General features: G+C 40.2%; 1 protein-coding gene across 1 annotated transcript; it reads left to right on the forward strand.

Annotated features, from left to right (window-relative positions):
- Positions 1-803, forward strand: LOC147934565 (uncharacterized). The gene is made up of 2 exons (XM_087472680.1): positions 1-126; positions 363-803. Exons 1-2 carry the CDS (start codon positions 1-3, stop codon positions 801-803), a joined length of 567 nt encoding a protein of 188 aa, XP_087328806.1.
- Positions 804-21,016: the final 20,213 nt, after the last annotated feature.

Consider the following 21,016-nt stretch of genomic DNA (forward strand, 5'->3'; position numbering starts at 1 on the left):
ATGGAGAATATCCTTTCTAGCGGAGTTGTTTGTCATAGCTTCGAGACGGATTGTGCAGAGCTAGTAGCAACGGTCCAGATCCCTGAAGATTGGCTGGCGTTTTCCTACCTACTCGATGATTTCAACGTGCTTTGGGAGTCCTTTCTTTTCTTTACCCTATTCAAAATCCCACGTGTTTCAAATTAGAAGGATTATCAACCTTGGATTACCAACTTTGGAGTTCACTTCTAATTAATGTTTTGTTAACAAAAAAAAAAATGAAGAAGTAGAAAATCTTATCCACAATTACCACCAATTATCATATATATTAGCTTATGTATTTAGATTCTCTAAAAGTTTTCATTACTGGTCCCCGGTCTCAGGTCGATGGATCTTGGAAGGCTTCAGATCCTTTAGAAGGGTTAGGCTGGTGGTTGTGCAATAGTGAGGATAGGACATTATTATTGGGAGCACGAAGCCAGCGACCCGGTCCTTCACCTCTACATTCAGAGCTTCAGGCGTTGATTTGGGCGATGGCATCCATATTGGCGGCGGGTGTTGACTGTCAGAGTTTCGAGACAGATTGTGCTGAACTAGTGGCGATGGTGCAGTCCCCTGATGAATGGCCCGATTTTTCTAATCTTTTGGATGAGTTTAGCTTACTTCGCACATCATTTCCATCCTTCTTGCTTTTGAGGATCCCACACACGTCCAATGTATGGGCTGATTGTCTCGCCCGCTCTTCGAGATTGTTAATTTCTGCACTTACCTTTGTAAACTATTTTCCTCCAGTTTGGGCAACCAACTTTGGAGTTACCTTCTAATTTAATGTTCGGTTGACAAAAAAAAAAGTTTTCATTACTCTTTATTTTTTTGAAGTACCGTTAATTTTCCGCGAAATACCGTTGGAATAGTGTAACAACCCGATCCGTTTTTATTCTTTAAATGCATTAATTATAATTAAGCACTCCATAATACATAATTAAACTATCCAACCAACAAATCATCATTTCACCAACAACAACCAATATAAACAACATAAACATAATTAACCAGTATAAATACAATATCAATTATACCAATATAAATCAGCAACCTAACATGATTCTAAACTAGATACCAACATAAATAACATATGTGAACCACAATCCAATAAAAATAATTTAACCACAACACAACAGTCGAGACCCTAGACCATCCTCCTCCTCATCGTCATGCTTCCATATCACAATTTACATGCACCACAAGCAAAGAGATGCGTAAGTATTATCACAAATACTTAGTGAGGCGATCCTCCAATCTTTTAGGCTATACACAAAAACAATTAAGATCATACACAAGAAAACAACACAAAAACAGTCAAACCAGACAATCATGAACCAAAACACCTGGTGTTAGTCCACATACAGGTGGTGTCGGACCTGGTGTCGGCCGACACCCCAACCCTGCAATACCTTTGTCGCCGATCTCCTCCATTATCCAACCCCAAAACTCCACTATATCATCTCCCACAATGATACATCCAAATCGTTGCCATAAAAGGACACACAAAACCATAAAAGTACAGAAACAACAAGGCATCAATCACACAATAACCAAATCAAATCACATAAACCCTAACTGCTCAGATAAGCCATGTTCAAACACTAACATTGATTTAGAAAGAGATTAGGACGAAAAACCGCAAGATCCAAGCCTCACAGCAACCTCAACACGTCACCCACACTTAGATCTCCTTCCCAACGTTCAGAACACACCAAAAACTGGCAGAAAACCTTCCCCTTTGCTCACAGAACGATCTCACAGAAAATCTTCTTTCTCTCAACTCATAGAAGCGACAAACGACTAACTAGACACTCTAGGGCGAGCTTCCTTTTATACATGAGCCCTAGGGTTTTCACAATAAACCGTGCTAGACCAGAGAAATCAGAAGTAGTCCGAACCCAAACCGGATTAATGGTGTCGACCGACATACCGTGTACCATATCCTACGTACCGTGTACCATGCCCACATACCGCGTACCATGCCCACTGTACCATGTCCCACATACCGTGTACCACGAGACAACTCCGAATCACCACCATCCTCACCACCAACCATCACCATTCTATCACTTAGGTATGTTTTTCTTATTTTTATTTTATCATTATTATTGATGGTTTTAGGTTTTTGTTTCAAAGAGGATGCATTTAGAGATATATAAAAAAAAAATCGAATGAACTTAGCCTAGTTCATATTCGATGTCAAGCAACCAAAGGAAGTACAAACGGTTAGTCACCACATTTTCATTCCACGGCCGAATTCTAAGACAATTTTTGGGCAACCATTAAACTTTTTAGAGTCGACGCAACATCATTCCATCAAGGTGACATTGTTCTTAAACCCTACACTTTTCTTTATGATTTTTAATCCTCAACTCTTTTTTTTTTCCTATCGAGGATGGTGTGATTTAAGTATGGGGGAAGAATATTTCATCCTATACTAATGCTACTTTCTATTTTGTTGACTTGAGACCTTTTTCCACTTTTTACATCAATAATTTTGATGCTTTTTATCGAGCCACATTTTTTTTTATTGAGTCAAAACTAGTTGGGGATTATGATCTTATTCTAACGGTTTATTTGATTTGGATTATGCCTAGTTCATATCGAGCCATTTTTTACTCTTGATTATGCTTGACAACAGAACCAAATTTTGGAAAGATTGTGAGCCGACTCAAAAATCCCCAAAGTCCTTATAGGACTTAAACCAGACTTAATTATCAAGCCCTAGGATTTAGTATACATTGGACTAGATCTCTACACGATCAGAACCTTCCTTCAAGCTCCTTGATATATCATTGTTTTTATGGTTTTTAACCATGATATAAGTGTGATTTTTGAATCTTTTGAGTTGTTTTCTAGGTTGTTTTTAAGTCTTTATAGGATTAGGTACTCATTGGCACAGATGAAATATAATGGAGCTAAATTGGAATATTTGGAGCATAATCAAGCAATAAGGCTGAGCTACGAAGCTGGGCGACGAGTTCAAGAGTATGCATCGACCGATGCAACCACAAATCATTGATCGATGCAGCTTCCATAAGCCAAATCGGAAGTTTTCCCGCAAGTTTTGGAAGATTTACAAAAATTGCACAAGCTTTCTTTATTTGCAATCAAGTCCCAATTCGTGTAAACTAGTATATATTGGATTTTTAGGTTATTCTTTAGACCTAAGTTTTACTTTTTCTGCCACCTTTTGAGAGAGAGAGACCCTAAGAGCTTTTTGGGAGAGACAAACAAAGAACTCAACTCTGTTGAGAGAAGCTTTCTAAACTCTTTGTTTTTCTCTTTTGAATTATTATATGATATCTATTTTATTCATGATTTTTGTTTCAATAATCATGTCTAAGTAGATCTCTAGTTAGGTTCAGGATTTTCATAGGGTTTTTATGATTTATTAGATCTGTTTATTTATTATGATTCTTTATCTTCTATGATCTTCATCTTAGGTTGTTTTTCATATTAATTCTTGATTGATCACCTAGAATTAATAAATTGATATGAGAATATAATTGATTTTCCAAATAAAACCTTTAGATGAGCAAAATTACTTTTTGTAAAGAGATTTGATTTAGTAATTTTGTGAACAAATCTAAACTTGTTTTTAAAGCTGGTTTTTAACTTGAATTTTGCAAAGAGATTTGGATTTTCGGGTTTTAAAACTTAGATAATATTTGCAGTGAGAACTAATTTATTTTACTATTGAGTTTAGAGTTCTACATCTGATTTTAATTGATTGAATCCTAATTTATTAATTGATTTAGTATTTCATAAATTCCTGAGAATTTCCCTAGATCTAGCGTTTTTAATTCCTGAATTTACAACACTTTTTAATTCTGTTTTTGCATTGTTTTTAAATTAATATTTTGATTTACCATGATTAAAAGATTGATAAATCTATTGTGTGATCTAGAGTCTATGTAGATTCGACCCCTAAAGTATTACAACCGCAAGGCTGTTAGTACCATTAGGGTATTACAATTTGAGCATATCACTCCTTTTTGCCACAAAACCCTAATCCTTAACAATTATCGATCCCTAATCGATTAAACATCAAACAACATGACTTACCTCAATAACAGACATGAGAGTGCCACTTTGTCTCTCCCAATCCACCATACAAGATCCCATCCTTCCCCTCACACATAAAGAAGATGGATCTCCCTTCTCCTTCTCTTATGCCCCAAACACAAGGTCTCTTCCTCCAGCATTGTTGATGCAAGACGAAGGAGAAGCTTCCCTCAAGCCCATTGCTCGATCTCCTCTTCTCCTTCACACAAATACCTCCTTCCCTTTCTTGTCCATCCCCAACCCATCCCCTTTCTCCTCCCCTCAAAGAGGGAACCCAAAGCTCTCTTCTCTTCTCCTCTTGCATGAGACCACTCGGGAAGGAACCCTTAACACGAAGATGATATTCTCCTTTTATATGAAAGTCTTAAGGTTCCTCCAAACCACACTAAGCTGCACAACAATTAGAGAACAAACCGGACGACCCAACCACTTGTGGTGTGGAGCGACACTCACCACTGGTGTCTGTCGACACCCATACCTGAAATCCTAAATTTCAGTTCACGGGCGTTACAAGTTTTCATATGCATTTAGGAAGAATTTGATATGATTTCAGGTGTAAAAGATTTATTATCTAAGTATTTCAGGTTTCAAGAAGGTTTTACAGGTTTTATATTAAATTGGACTAAAAGACAAGGAAAACATTTTTAGGACAGATGCAGAGCTTTACAGTACGGGCCACTTTTTAAGAACTTCCTTAACTTATATTTTGACGTGCTTTGTGTATATGGATAGCTGGAAAATTCATCTTTCGTTCATGAAATGAAATCAAGTTAATCCGTTCAGCCATCAGAAAGATACCCGATTTGCCGAGACATGTCATATACCAGTGAGAAGACAAGGATGTAGCCGATGGGATTTAGTTGAAGGCCCGACAAGAAACCATCATGGCATCTCGGTTCAAGCCTTCACGATGGTCCAGAAGAATCCTTGGCCACCCCTTGTCCTGTACTCAAGAAGAAAAAACAATTTTTCCCTTACAAACCCTAACCCAAGACAAAACTCTATAAATACTCTTCAAGACCTAGGGTTTCAAGGTGGACTCATTGTGCTATTCTTGTGATTAAAACCACCTCCAACATCAGTCCTAGAGACGACCAAAGACTCCTCCAAAGCTGTCGGTGTAGACTCCTCCACAGCCCTAGAGACGACCAGTTGATTTGGTTTAAATATGGGGAATACATATTTCTACTCACAAGTTATTTCAGTCCATGCTAATTTAATATAGTATGATCCCTCTTTCATGTCATGTTTTTTAAAAAAAAATTTATGAATTAATTGTCATTTATAGTTTTTGCCCCATGTAGAAATATGTTATGGATCCGCCACTGTTGGACTGAAATACTAAAAGAGACGTATATTTTTATGGGCAGAAAGTGATTTTGTCTTTAGCTTCAGTACATGTGAAGGTGTTCGTTTCATCGTCATAAGCGTAGCCATAGGAGCCTAATGAAGGTGCTCGTTTGATTAAGAAGACGCTCTTAATAAGCCTCAAGTAGTTTGTGGGAGGACAAGTTCGCCGCATGGAGTAAACTTCACGTACGAGAACAATATTGGTCCATATTAAACGTTTCACAGGCGCTGTTGCATGCCACGACATAGCAATGCCGACTGCAGTTTTAAAAATACAAAACCAAAACATCAAAAACACAAAGTTTTTAGATCAGAGATTTATTTAAAGTGGCAATATGTTGTGATCGAAGACGATATGAACCTAAAAAAAAATCAAAACGAAAGCTTAAGAAACAGTATTGAAAATTATTCTCCCTGAAAAAAGAGATAATACATACTATAGGTGACTATGACTGATGAGGTGAAGAATGTACTAACACGTAAGCGAAACAAAAACATGAGTGCATGTGTTGATGTTGTTACTTACTTGTGATGAACACGAGGAAGAGAATGTGAATTTTTTTGTTTTGATCAATTATAAACATGACGGTAATGTTATTATTTTTAATCATATAATTTTGGTTCTATAAAAATTTCGGCGGCTGTCTAAATTTTCTTTGCCTTAATGGTTTTTCATTTCTTCCATTAATTTTCATTTCTTCCATTAATTTTCTTTGCACTGCAGGTTTTGGGTCGTATAGTTAGGAGGAATATTATAGCTATGTACTTGTATTTGTAACAAAATATATTTTGCTACAAATTTTTTTTGTGCCTATAAGGTGGTAGCAAAACACCATTTGTGAGAAATCGTAGCAAAATAGCTACAAATTTGTTACAGCTGTTATTGTGTCTTTTTGCTTCAATTTTATCTCAGAAATATTGTAACGGATTATTACAACTTCCCACAAACTAAGTTGTCGTTAATAGTTACGAATACTACAAGTTTATTGTGACAAATTTGCTACAATTTTTCATTAATAAAACTGTGTTAATTTGCGTCAACTTTGTTTCAATATTTTTGTAATAATTTGTTATTAATACCCACAAGTTACCTTATTGCTAATAGTTACGCAGAGCTACGTTTGTCTTGTAAAATACATGCTACAAGCTAGAGACGAATGATATTGTAACGAATACCCACAAAAAATTGTCACTGGATCCGTAACTAAATTAGCCACAACTTGATACAAAGTTTTTTTTTTCTTATCAACAACAAATTAATTTGTAACAAATTTTTATTTACTCACAAATTCTCGTCGCAAATACCCACGATGTACAAACAGAGTATATTACATTTGTTACGTGTTTTTGGTAAAAGAGTATATTCACAAACAGAGTATATTACATTTGTAACGTGTTTTGGTAAGTATATTCACAAACAGAGAAATCGTTTGTTAAAACCGATGTGGATCATACATTCCTAACAAACAAGCATTCATAAAAATTAAAATTAACAGAAAACCCACCAAACAAGCATTCATAAAAAGTTTCAAAAGTAGAACACAAACATGTGGATCATACATTCCTACCTCCAAAAAAACAAGCTTTCATAAACAGAGTTTCAAACAGTTAATAGTCAGTTAAGTTTATGATTTCAAGCATCCCATCGAAGGTGTGAAACAGATCAAAACTTAAAATAAAATCTCCACACCACTGGATGAGAGCATCAGCGGGAACAGAACTTATGTTGTACCAAAGACCATCAAAGTGTCTTTGGATTGAAGCAACTATTGCTCGGCGTGTAGGGTTATCATAACCAAACCTGAGAACACAAAAACGTGAAGAACACAAGTTTTTTAATAATATGTTTCTTTATATCCTCTTAGTTTTCTACCGAAGTATTTATATAACACAATGAAGCAAATAAATTATTAGCTAAATCTACCACTAAGAAACGCGCGTGAGAGGTGCGTGATACAATCCCACTAATATAGGAGAAATAAATAACAAAGCAATAACGAAACAGAGTATCTATTTTATATCTTTAACCTAGTTGACATTGGTTCACTTCGGTTATATGCTTATCAAATATCGATGCTTCACATACTCACCACATAGCCCCATTTTGTCTCTCTGGATGATCAGATCTATGAACTTCATATATTGAGACTACTCTAAAGATGTAAAAGGAAAAAAAAAAGTTAGAAATGGAAACTTGAGTTTTCAAAACCCTACCTCAAAGATGGAAGAAGGAGAAGGAAGAGAAAACCAGAGAGAAAGAATGATGACCTTGAGTCACCGGAGAAGTGTTGAGAGAATATAGAAGGAGAAATAGAAAAATGATGTGGGTGATACTGAGTTAAAACAACTTCTATTTACAATGTGTTTGTGTTCTCAAGAAATACGCGGAGATGCAATCTTGGAAAATTACACTAATTAATATCATTGTTACAAATTGCTATCGTTTCTTTGTGGGTAAGAAACATAATTATTACGTTTCAGAGCCGATGGTGAAAAGACTCTCGGCAATAAACAAGACGTGGGTGTATATCCATCCAATATTATTACTTAATTAGCTTAACTACATATATTTATAAGAAGTGAATCGTCCCTTTATATTTCTCGTTTTGGAATGGAATAAAGAAATTAAAAACAAGTTCAACAGCTCCATAAACAAGTTCAACTATCCTCTGGTACCCATTAAATTAATTTGGCCTTTCATAATGTGTATAGTCATGCATATATGCAATATAGCTTAATTATTAGTTTGCAAACAAATGTTTAGTAACCATTAGAGTGTATCAATATATTTTGCAACACTTTAATAAGTTGTATCACGTACATGTGTTATAATAATAAGGATTAATCAAACAAAAAAACCACTAAACGTAAAAGTGGTTTCTATTTTAGAAGTTATTGCAAAATATATTGAAAATCTAATTTATAACTATTTCTGAAAAGATTTTTTTTTTCCATCAGTTTTGTAACTGCACTCAGAAAAAGGATCAATGCTATATAATATATAAAAATTTGGTCACTTATGAAAAACAATGTTAAATTATAAAAACGACGCTACAATATATATAAACGATGCCATTTTGATTCACTTATATATAAACGATGCCAATTTTGCGTCACTTATATAAACGATGCCAACTTTGATTCACTTATATATAAACGATGCCAACTTTGTTCACAGTAATAGTATTTTTTCTTATGTTTAGTTTACTGAGGGACTATGCTTTCAGTAGAACGGGGCCTTCAAAGTAGTTTTTGTTATTCTGTTAAGCTTTATTAATATTAGTTTTTTTTAGTTTTTTTTTGAAACGCTAAAACAGTGAGCAATTATGAAATGCCACATGATTTTTGTTATTCTGTTTATGCCTCATGATTTTCTTATTTTAAAAAAAAATTATTATTGTTATCTTTTACAGTAAAATTATTCTAAAATATTACAATATGTTAAAAATCACATGTTTATTTTAGTGTCATTTTCAGATTGAGAAAATTATGTTCAGATTTTGAGTACTGAAGTTAACGTCATTATAAATGATCTACACCTTTAATTTGTGAGAATTATTGGAACTATTTACTACAGTTTTGTTGTTATACAAAGTAGTGAGTATATTTGTTACACCTATACTGTTACTTCTCTGTAGCTATTTACTAAAAAATAATTAGTAACTAGTTACTACAAAATAAGTTACTAATCACAATAGTGGATATATTTGTTACAAAAATGTCGTTACTTAAGTGTAACTAATTACCTCAAAATTAATTAGTAAAATACGTTTAGAATTGTCACAAAAGTATGGTTGCTTATCAGTGGCTATTTCTCACAAACTAGTTTTCGTATCTAGTGGTGTCACTAATAGTTACAAAATATTACAATTTTGCTACTAAACTTTTAATTTAATTTTTTGTAACTAATTAGTAACTAATCGTCGCAATATTTTGCTACAAAAAATTAACGTGACAAATGCCGAAGCTATATCGTCCACTCTTTGTAGTGTTGAGATTTTGACTCGGCTAACAAACTCCAGTTAATCGGAGATACAAGAGCAAGAAGAAGAAGATCAGAGAAGAATCATCACCTTTATTGAACAAACTCTTCAAAGAGATTACACAAAGCTTAGAGCATTAATGAGATTACAAAAATCTGTTATATAGTTGTTAATCAACTTTAGTAAATCGTACTTGATTATCCTATGAGTGATATCCGGATAACCCACATCAAAACCGAATCATCACATCTAATACGCCCCTCTTAAGTCTTTAGCGTTGAAGTGTCTGGTTTGGAAGGAAAAGACTTGACAATGACATCTTGTGAAGGAGGTTGTAGAAAGGGTCTAGATGCAGCAGTTTAGTGAGAATGTCAACATGTTGGTTTTCAGAAGGAACATGGAGTGCCTTTAGATTTCCTGCCTTGATCTGATCTCTAACAGTGTGACAATCTATCTCTATGTATTTTGTACGCTCGTTAAAGACTGAATTCATAGCAATACGAAGCGCTGATTAGTTATCACAAAACAGTTTGACTGGACAAGTAACCTCGACATGAAGATCTTTCAGAAGTTTTTGCAACCATATGATTTTACAAGTCACATGTGCCATACTTCTATATTTTGACTCAGTACTACTCTGACTAGAAACTCCTTGTTTCTTTGACTTCAAAGAGATCAGTGATGTACCGAGATAGATACAATATCATGTAATAGAACACCTTGTTTCCTTGCAATTTGTCCAATCTGCATCAGATATGCATTTAAGCATATCTCAGAATCTGTAGAGTACATCAAACCTTGTCTTGGGTTTCCTTTGATGTAGCATAGCACTTTGTTAGCTGCTTGGAGGTGTATGTCAGTAGAAACAAAGATAAACTGACTAAACTGATGCACATCAAAAGTAATGTCTCTTATAGTAATGGTCCAACAAGTTCTCTAATAGACATGGGATTTGGCAACATTATTCCCATATCTTTTGTAAGATGCAAGTTCAAATCCATATGAATGGAACTCGGTTTGCAGCCAAGTAAACCTGCATCCTCTAGCAAGTTTTGAGCATATTTTTGTTGACACACTGAAATCTCTTTCGACAATCGTGAAATCTCAATTCCAGGGAAGAATCTTGCTGGACCAAGATCTTTGATCTTAAACTCTGATCGTAACAAAGACTTCAAAGATTCTACTGCCACATCATTGTTATTGGCTATCATGATATCATCCACATATACAAGCACAACAACAAAGACATCCTTTTCTATCTTGAAGAATAGAGTGTTGTCTGCTGGAGATTGAATATATTTTGCTCCTAAGAAGATGGAAGAGAGTCGTTTATACCATTGGCAAGAAGCCTGCTTCAACCCATAAAGAGATTTTAGTAAGCGACATACCAGATTTGGAGGTAAAACAACACCTGGTGGTGGTGTATAACCATATGGAAGGCTCATATATATTTATTCATCCAAATCACTATGGGGAAAAGCATTTGAGACGTCCATCTGCGTCAGACTCTAACCCTTCAAGGAAGCCAAGCAAAACATTAGTTTCACACTCGTTAACTTGGCAACAGGAAAAAAATCTCTAGATAATCGATTCCTTCATGTTGAGTAAATCCATATGCAACCAAACGAGCTTTGTATCTTTCCACAGAACCATTAGAGTTATATTTAATCGTAAAGACCCATTTGCAATCGATTGCAACCTTACCAGGAAGCAAAGATTCCGCAAGAAAAGTTATTTTCAGTTCAAGAGCATGAAGCTCCTCATTAGCAGTGAAACAACCCGACCCGTTTTTTTTTTAATCCTATTATCTAGTGATCCTATGCTCACTAGCAACCTACCCCCAAACAATAACAACAGCGGATAACAAATAATGAATCCAATCACCAATAACTATTAAAAGAAATAACATAACACCATTCCAATAACAAACCAGAACATAAAATAAATCATAAACAAGCAATCCTAACATCCGTTCTAGACCGTTAAATTCCACTCTAGCATCCTAACAAAGACACAGAGCAAACAACTGAGCCTCTAGAACATCCTCTTTTTCATACCCTTGATTCCACGATCACACTTTGCCTTTACCTGCACCACAAACACAAATTGAGATGCATGAATATTTTATAAACACTCAGTAAGGCAATCCTCCCATCTACTGGGCTATACACACAAGCGATATAGACATCTCTAACTATCAACCAACAATCAATATCCAAACAACAACAAACCAGGACTCTGCATAGACCGACACCAACCATGCATCGATCGATATCAACTGGGATTGCATCGACCGACACCAACTGGGGTTGCATCGACCGACACACGCTTGCATCGACCGACACACACATTGCATCTACCGACGCATGCTCGACATAGCACGAAATCTCTAATTGCATCGAACGATGCCTCCACATGGCATCGACCGATGCTCCTAGGTCAAACGCGCCGTCCTTGCATTTTCATCGACCGACACATAAAGTGCATCGACCGATGCACATGCTGAGCACCGTTTTCCCCGAATCTTCTCGCCGGATCTCCGTTCCTACACCAACAAAACTTGATCCCAAGCCACAAGAAAGCTTCACAAAGCCCCAAATAACATTCTAACAAGCCAAACAACACATAAACAAGCAGATCAAAGAAGTCTCCAGCTTAGATAAGCCATGGTCATGCACTTACCTTTGCCAAGACAATTCTGAACCTCCAACAAGAAGAACTATGCTCCTAGGAAACTCTTACAACGATCCCAACTACAGATCTCTACAAAAACCTCCTCAAATCTCCCAAAAACCTCAAGAACAGCAAGAACTCCTTTCCTCTCATCTTTTCTCTCAAAAGCGGCCAAAACTCGACCACAAAACGAGAAGTCCCTTTTATACACGTTTTCAGGGTTTTCCTAACCCCAAAACGCAACGTTTAACTTAAACTCGTCCGCTCAAACCGACTATGCATCAACCAATGCACCTCCCAAACCGGGATTCCGGTTTGCGGATGTTACAATTCTCCCCCACCAGCATAGATTCGCCCTCGAATCTATCACTAAACCAACAGCCAAGGATCTCCTGTGCACCAACACAATGGCCCGCACATCCTCCGACTAACCAAGAGGACTCAAGCTGGCAGATAACCCGCGCCTATGACATTATCCTCTCTCAACTCATGCATCTCCCTTGCTCTTAGGTCTCAACCTTCGACTCTTACCAACTCGCCATCAGGCCTTAGCCCTCAAGCTACAGTATCAGGAAGTCAAATCTTGCTCTCGGGCTATCAACCTACAGCGCACCTTTGGATCTTCACCCGAAGTTGATATACCAATTATACCCTCAGGCCACAAAGTCCTTCGAGATAACGGTACAAAGGAACCTAACTGTCCCCTCATGAGTTGTTCGAGATCTCATATCTCTAGAGCAATAATTCTGAGCTCGATCGAGTACTACGCTGACCAGAACTACCTCTATGGCTCTCGCAGGAACATCTCAATGTCATACGGCCAACATTCGCCTCTAAGGCTACCGAGACGTCACAAAGACCCTAAACACGTCACAAAGACTCTGACCACGTCACAAAGACCACACAAACGTCCTGCAAGACCGCCACTAAGGCCATTAAAAATGTCAAAAAGGACCGCCACTAAGGCCACAAACGTCACCGGGACCGCCACCATGGTATCCGACGTCACTAAGACCACCACCAAGGTATCCGGCGTCACCAAGACCACTACCCCTGACCGGCGTCCCCAAGAACTCTGTCACCAAGACCACCGTCAGGTACAAAACGTCACTAAGACATACTACCACTGACAAGCGTCACCAAGATCTCTGTCACCAAGACCACTCTCAGGGTACAAACGTCACAGAGACTCTTCTCAAGGCACAAGCGTCACTAAGACCACTCAATGCCATGATACTAACAGCACAAAGACCGCCACCTAGGCACACATCCCGCATGATCATCACGAAGATCACCACACTTTCCACAAAACTTTCCATTTTAGAAACTTTCTAATTATGGAAACCTCCTTTTTATGGAAACTTTATATTTATGAAAACTTCCAAAAATAGAAACCTGAGCTATTTCTCTTTTCCATGACAACACTAGTCAAAAATAAAGAAAACTCATTTTATTAATCTTAAAATGTCATAATCGTTACAACCTCAACGAAAATACATAAGAAAAATAAGATACAACAGCACCGAGCCATTGACCGCATCTCGAGCACCACCTCATCTTGGTACTTACTCACACAAACAACCACTCCTAAGCGACCAAGTATCAAGAGAGATGGGATGGAATACTCCGTCCGCTCCAGCCATGGTCTTTAAACCACCACGACACTAGGACCAAGGTTAGGCAAGCTCAAGCCTCGACGTGCTTCTCGAACCACTTCTTGAACCTTGCCTTCATCCTCGCCTCTGGCTCCCAAGTCTTCTCTAACACCCCATCACAGTCCTACTGGACTCTCATCAAAGGAATTTTCTTCCGCCGAAGTTCCTTGATCCGCCTCTCAAGCACCCTCATCAGTCTCGCCTCAAGAGTCATGTTGGGCTGAAGATCTGCAGGAATCATAACCAAAAACTTGTCATCCTTGTGAAGACACTTCCTCAGCATCGACACATGGAAGACTTTGTGGAACGCATGCATAACCTCAGGCAACTCTAGCCTATATGCAACCGGTCCCACCCGCTCCACAATCCTGAAATGACCCATGACCTCGGACTCAACTTAGTCTCTGTCAATGACTTGTTCGGACCCTGCAACATGGCCATCTTGAGGTACACTCTGTCATCCACCTGAAACTCAATGACTTTTCTCCTCTGATGAACATAACTCTTCTACCGATCATGAGCCTCTCTCATGTTCGGCTTGAGAAATCGAATCTTCTCCGAGGTCTCCTGAACAAAACTCGCATCCAATGTACTCCTCTCCCCCACCTGCGTCCAACATAAAGGTGTGCAACATGGCCTCCCATACAACGCCTCATAAGGAGCCATACCAATACTCACCTAATAGCTATTGTTGTAAGCAAACTCTACCAGGTTCAGATGATCACTACAGTGACCACCCCAATCCAGCACACACATTCTCAACAAGTCTTGCAGAGTCTAAATCGTTCTCTCTGACTGCCCATCTGTCTTAGTGCCCAGCTCTGCCTGAAATGCCCTCCAAAACGCTTAAGTGAACTTGAAATCCCTGTCTGAAACTATGCTCATAGGTACATAATGCAACCTCACAATCTCCCTCACATACTTCTTAGTCAAGACTGCCGCTCCATCAGTCTTTTTAATGGCCAGAAAATGTGCAGACTTGATCCAACGATCCACAATCACTGAGATGGCATCCATAGTCTGTGATCCAGGCAGCCAACAACGAAATCCATCGTGATCAAGTCCCACTTCCACACTAGAATGGGTAAACTCTGTAACAGGCCTCCCGACACCTGATGCTCAGCCTTCACTAGCTGACAAGTATAACACCTCAAAACCTACTAACGACATCTATCTTCATCCTGACCCAGTGATAATACCGCTTGAGGTCACGATACATCTTGGTCACTCCACGATGAACATAGAACTTGCTCGAATGAGCCTCTCTCAGAATCTCCTGCCTCAGGCCCTCATCCTTGGGCACACAAACCCGACCATGCACCAAGATAGTCCCATTAGCAGAGACCTGATACTCTGAATCCTCAACCTTAGAGGTGTTCACCAGCCCTTCATCACTCTCATGAGCCAACCGCACTCTACTCAGAGGTCCGCTCTGTCAACTGCCTCTAGTCCCAATGGCTCTTGTGAAATAGCACATAACCTCAAAGTACTAATCTCACTCACTAGAGACTCCATATCCTGCTCCTGAGCAGAAGCCGCCCGCTTCCTGCTCAGAGCATTTGCTACCAAGTTAGCTTTATTGGGGTGGTAAGCTATATCCAGATCATAATCTGCCACCAACTCCATCCACCGCCTATGCCTCAAATTCAGCTCAGGCTGAGTGAAGATATACTTCAGGCTCTTATGATCGTGTACACCTGTACCTTTCCGCCATAAAGATAAGATCTTCAAATCTTCAGAGAGAAAACCACAGCTGCCATCTCCAAGTCATGAGTAGGGTAGTTGCCCTCATGCTTCCGCAACTCCCGCGAAGCATAGGCAATAACCGTCCCCTCCTGCATCAGCACACACCCCAAACCAACTTTGGAAGCATCTGTATACACCACATATGGCTTATCCTGCTCCGGCAAGGCTAATATTGGAGTACTTGTCAACATCTGCTTCAGGCTCTCAAAAGCCGTCTCACACTCCGGCGACCACACAAAGGAAACATCCTTTCCTGTTAGCTTAGTCATCGTCTGTGCTATACTTGCAAAACCCGCACAAACTTCTTGTAGTACCCTGCCAACCCAAGAAAATTCCTGATCTCTGTGGCATTCTGCGGTCTAGCCCAATCCGTGATGGCCTGAATCTTCTCTAGATCCACAGAAACTCCTGCTGCAGAAACAACATGACCCAAGCAAACCATCTCCCTGTGCCAGAAACTGAACTTGCTTAGCTTAGCGAAAAGCTTCTGCTCGTGCAACTTCTTCAGAACTGCTCTCAGATGGATCTCGTGCTCCTCAGGACTCTTGGAATACACCAGGATGTTATCGATGAAGATGATGACAAACTCATCCAGAAACTCCTGGAATACGCTGTTCATCAACCTCATAAACGCAGTTGGTTCATTGGTCAAACCAAACGGCATCACCACAAACTCATAGTGCCCGTACCTCGTCCTGAAAGTTGTCTTCCTTACGTCCAGCTCATCTATCGGAATATGGTGGTAACCTAACCCCAAATCAATCTTGGAGAACCAAGTAGCACCCCTCAACTGATCAAATAACTCATCAATCCGCGGAAGAGGGTACTTGTTCTTCACAGTAACTCGGTTCAGACCTCGATAATCTATACACAAGCGGAAACTTCCGTCCTTCTTCTTTACAAACAACATCGGCGCCCCCCACGGTGAAGTACTAGGACAAATGAATCCCTTGCCCAAAAAATCTTCTAACTACTTCTTCAGCTCTGCCATCTCTGTTGGAGCCATCCTGTAAGGTGCCTTAAACAATGGCGTAGTCCCTGGTTCCAACTCAATTGTGAAGAGATCAGACCGAGATGGTGGTAACCCCTGCAACAACTGAAAAACATCCTCAAACTCGCGAACCATAGGGATCTCACCCACACCAACCTGACCTACATACTCCAGCATCGATATTGTAGCCAAATATGCCTCCCAACCCTTCTTGATCATCTTCTCTGTCTGCACAGCTGAGATAACCAGACTCCCCGAGGTCGGCCTCAGTCCCTCATAAAACCAACTCTTCGCCCCGGGTCTCTCAAACACAACTCCACCCCGATTGCAATCCATGGTGCAACCAATCCATGCCCAATATCACGTCATACAGCTCCACTGGACTGATAACCAGATCTGCCGGTATCGACTCTCCAGCCACCTGTATATCACATATCTAGCCCGTCCATAGACCTAGATAATCCTGCCTGCAACAACCTTAACGGTCCTGAACCGCTCTCTTGGATCTCCACGAATGTTGCCCCTCCCGGCACACTCTCGGGTAATGAAGCAATGAGTAGCTCAAGAGTCGAACAACACATGAGATGGAAAACCTCCCACCAATAAGGTCCCTATACAAACCTTATGCACTAAGAACCCTAACATTCATCATAGACAAACATAAAAATCCAAAAATGACAGAAAAACACAAAGTCAAGTTTAGAAATTATACTTGTGATTGCGTTAGCACTGGTTCCTCCCGTCTCCACTGTTGTGTACACACGCGGTGCCACTGGAAAAGGCAACACTGTCTGTCCCGCTTGCTGCACTCATGTCTGCACTGCCGCCACAGCCATCAGTTGTAGCTTAGGACACGACGATCTGAGATTCCCTGCCTCTCTACAGTGGTAACACACTCGATTCGTCAGCGGTGATGGCTGGTTGCCCCTCTGTGGACAACTTGCCACCCTGTGCTCCAAATTCCCACACCCGAAACATCCTGCACCACTAGACCCCGATCTCTACATAGTATCAAACTTCCTCTTCTGCCCCTACGCAGGCTTGCCGCCCTTGCTAGTAACAGAATGAGACTGAGTCCGCTTCGGTTGCGCCAGAGAGCTGACCACCACTACCTGTGACCGCAAGTCATCCTCTATCCCAGTTGTAGTCTCCACCAGCTCTGCTCTCGTAGCATAGCTCCTCACTCTGCACCGAGGCCTCAAATCATCTCGCAGAGCCAACAAAAACCTCCGTAACTGAGCCGACTCTGGCTTCAAAGCTTGACCTGCATAGCCCACAAGCCGACATAACTCTCCGTCCAGCTCCCTAGCAGTACAGTTACCCTAAGTCAACCCAAAGAACCACGCCTCCATACGATCAAGTTCCTCCTGCAGAAAATACTTGGCGTTGAACTCCCCCACCAAGTCCATCCAAGTCATCTCACGCTGCACTTTCTGTACTTTCACCGACCTCCACCAGACCCTTGCATCCCCCGAAAGGTAGTACACTGCCAAGTCTACCCGATAGTGGTCGGGACATTGGAGCGACTGGAAAATATCCTCCATCCGCTAACTCCACTCATCCGCTGCACTCGGATCTGTGCCTCCTGGGAAAAATCCCTCACCCACATGCCGTAGCTGCACCAACATCTAAACATACTAAGCATCCACTACCTCGACCCCCGGCTGCACACCCGCCTGCACCCCAGCTACTGGCTGCACCACTGGGCCCCACCTACCAACCACTAGCGGCACTACTGGAACCTGCCCACCATCCACTGGCGGCACAACTGGAACCTGTCCACCATCCGCTGGCGGCCCCACTGCTGGAAGCCGCGCCAAAACCTGAGCTAGCAAGCCCGCCAAGACATCTTATCTACCTGGAACACCCTCCTCTACAACCCCCACTCCCGCCGAAACACCGTGGCCAACACTGGTCCCATCCGCTCTGCCGATATCACCACCAGCTAGGTCTCCAGACACACTAGGATGAACATGCGACTCTGCCACCTCCTCAATGGCCATGCTCTGGGTCACACTCTCACTGACCTTGGGAACCTGTTCCTGCCCCCGGCCACGCCCACGACCACGACCACGACCACGCCCGTGACCAGCAGCTCCCACACCTCTAACCATCTGTATCACCAACAACAGAGGGCTAAGCAAACAAACGATCTTAACTACACAAAGAACACAACTCACCGTGGAATCACAAGGTATGCTCGAAGAGGATGTTCTAGGACCCCATGCCACACAGAAGCATTCAATCCAACATCCATAACACAAAGCACACAACGAACTCGTTCCTTGAACCGCATGGGCTCTGATACCAAACTGAAACAACCCGACCCGTTTTTTTGTTTAATCCTATTATCTAATGATCCCATACTCACTAGCAACCTACCCCCAAACAATAACAACAGCGGATAACAAATAATGAATCCAATAACCAATAACCATTAAAAGAAATAACATAACACCATTCCAATAACAAACCAGAACATAAAATAAATCATAAACCAGCAATCCTAACATTCGTTCTAGTCTGCTAAATTCAACTCTTGCATCCTAACAAAGACACAGAGCAAACAACCAAGTCTCTAGAACATCCTCCTCTTCATAGCCTTGATTCCACGATCACACTTTGCCTTTACCAGCACCGCAAAGACAAATTGAGATGCATGAGTATTTTATAAACACTCAGTAAGGAAATCCTCCTATCTATTGGGCTATACATACAAGCAATAGAGACATCTCTAACCATCAACCAATAATCAATAACCAAACAATAACAAACCAGGACTCTGCATCGACCGACACCAACCATGCATCGATCGATATCAACTGGGATTGCATCGACCGACACACGTTTGCTTCGATCGACGCAAGGTTCACTTGCATCGACTGACATGCACAGTGCATCGACCGACGCATGCTCGACATAGCACGAAATCCCTAATTGTATCGGCCGACGTCTCCACATGGCATCGACCGATGCTCCTAGGTCAAACGCGCCGTCCTTGCATTTTCATCGACCGACACATAAAGTGCATCGACCGATGCACATGCTGAGCACCGTTTTCCCCGAATCTTCTCGTCGGATCTCCGTTCCTACACCAACAAAACTTGATCCCAAGCCACAAGAAAGCTTCACAAAGCCCCAAATAACATTCTAACAAGCCAAACAACACATAAACAAGCAGATCAGAGAAGTCTCCAGCTTAGATAAGCCATGTTCATGCACTTACCTTTGCCAAGACGATTCTGAACCTCAAACAAGAAGAACTACGCTCCTAGGAAGCTCCTACAATGATCCCAGCTACAGATCTCTACAGAAACCTCCTCAAATCTCCCAAAAACCTCAAGAACAGCAAAAACTCCTTTCCTCTCTTCTTTTCTCTCAAAAGCAGCCAAAACTCGGCCACAAAACGACAGGCCCCTTTTATACACGTTTTTCAGGGTTTTCCTAACCCCAAAACGCAACTTTTAACTTAAACTCGTCCGCTCAAACCGACCATGCATCGATCGACACACCTTGTGCATCGACCGATGCACCTCCCAAACCGGGATTCCAGTTCGCGGATGTTACAAGCAGCATTGGTCCATATATCTGATTTCATGGCTTGATGGAAGGTTTTAGGATTCTGTTTCGAGGTTGTAGGAAAAGATGTAGGACTGAAAAAGAGGTGTATATTTATCATATGAAATCACTGAATAAATGGGATAAGGTGTTGTTTTAATAGGGAGGATAGGCTCATTGACTGGTGGAATAGAAGTAGTATTTGTGGGAGGTAAGGAAGAGGAAATTGGAACAAGAGAACAATGATAGTCAGATAGATAACTAGGTGCCTTAGAAGTTCTCTTAGGTAAAGAACTAACCTCTCTTAGGTTGAGAATGTAATGATGATAATGAAGGTGAAAGACAATTATTATAAACAAGCATCTCTTCATCAATCAAAGGCATAGTCTCAACAAAATGCAAAGAAACTGGCATTGGTAAAATACTGTTGGGAAACATGTCTACTTTTTTATTTAACAAAGTAGAAGTCTTAAAAGAAAACTCATTCTCATGAAAAAAATACATTTCGGGAAATAGAAATAGAAAAAGATTCTAAATCTAACACCTTATATCCCTTATAACATGTTGGATAACCTAAGAATACACATTGTCTAGCTCTAGGGTCAAATTTTGTCATATTCTGAATATTAGTTGAAACATATCAAAGACATTCAAAGGCTTATAGAAGAGAATAATCAGGTTGTTTATGCAAAAGTAATTCAAAGGGAGATTTATTTTCTAGCAATGGTGAAGGTAACCGATTTATCAAAAAGAGTGCAGTCATAACACAATCACTCCAAAACTGCAAAGGAACATTTGATTAAAATAAAAGAGAACGGGTAACATTTAAAAGATGTTGATGTTCCGTTCAACAACTGAATTTTGTTTTGGAGTATAAGCACAAGAGAAATAATGCAACATGTCTTGTTATCTAACCAATTCTGTAAAGGCTAACTCAGGAGCATTATCAGATCTTATAGCTTTTATTT

This window comes from Camelina sativa, chromosome 11 (assembly GCF_030686135.1).
Source record: "Camelina sativa cultivar CO46 ecotype springtype chromosome 11, ASM3068613v1".
NCBI classification, from domain to species: domain Eukaryota; kingdom Viridiplantae; phylum Streptophyta; class Magnoliopsida; order Brassicales; family Brassicaceae; genus Camelina; species Camelina sativa.

Bases quoted from the DNA above. Each gene is read 5' to 3' on its own strand.
- LOC147934565 (XM_087472680.1), top strand. From the start codon at position 1: ATGGAGAATATCCTTTCTAGCGGAGTTGTTTGTCATAGCTTCGAGACG. The intron at 127-362 runs GTGCTTTGGGAG...CCCCGGTCTCAG, and splicing joins ACCTACTCGATGATTTCAAC to GTCGATGGATCTTGGAAGGC.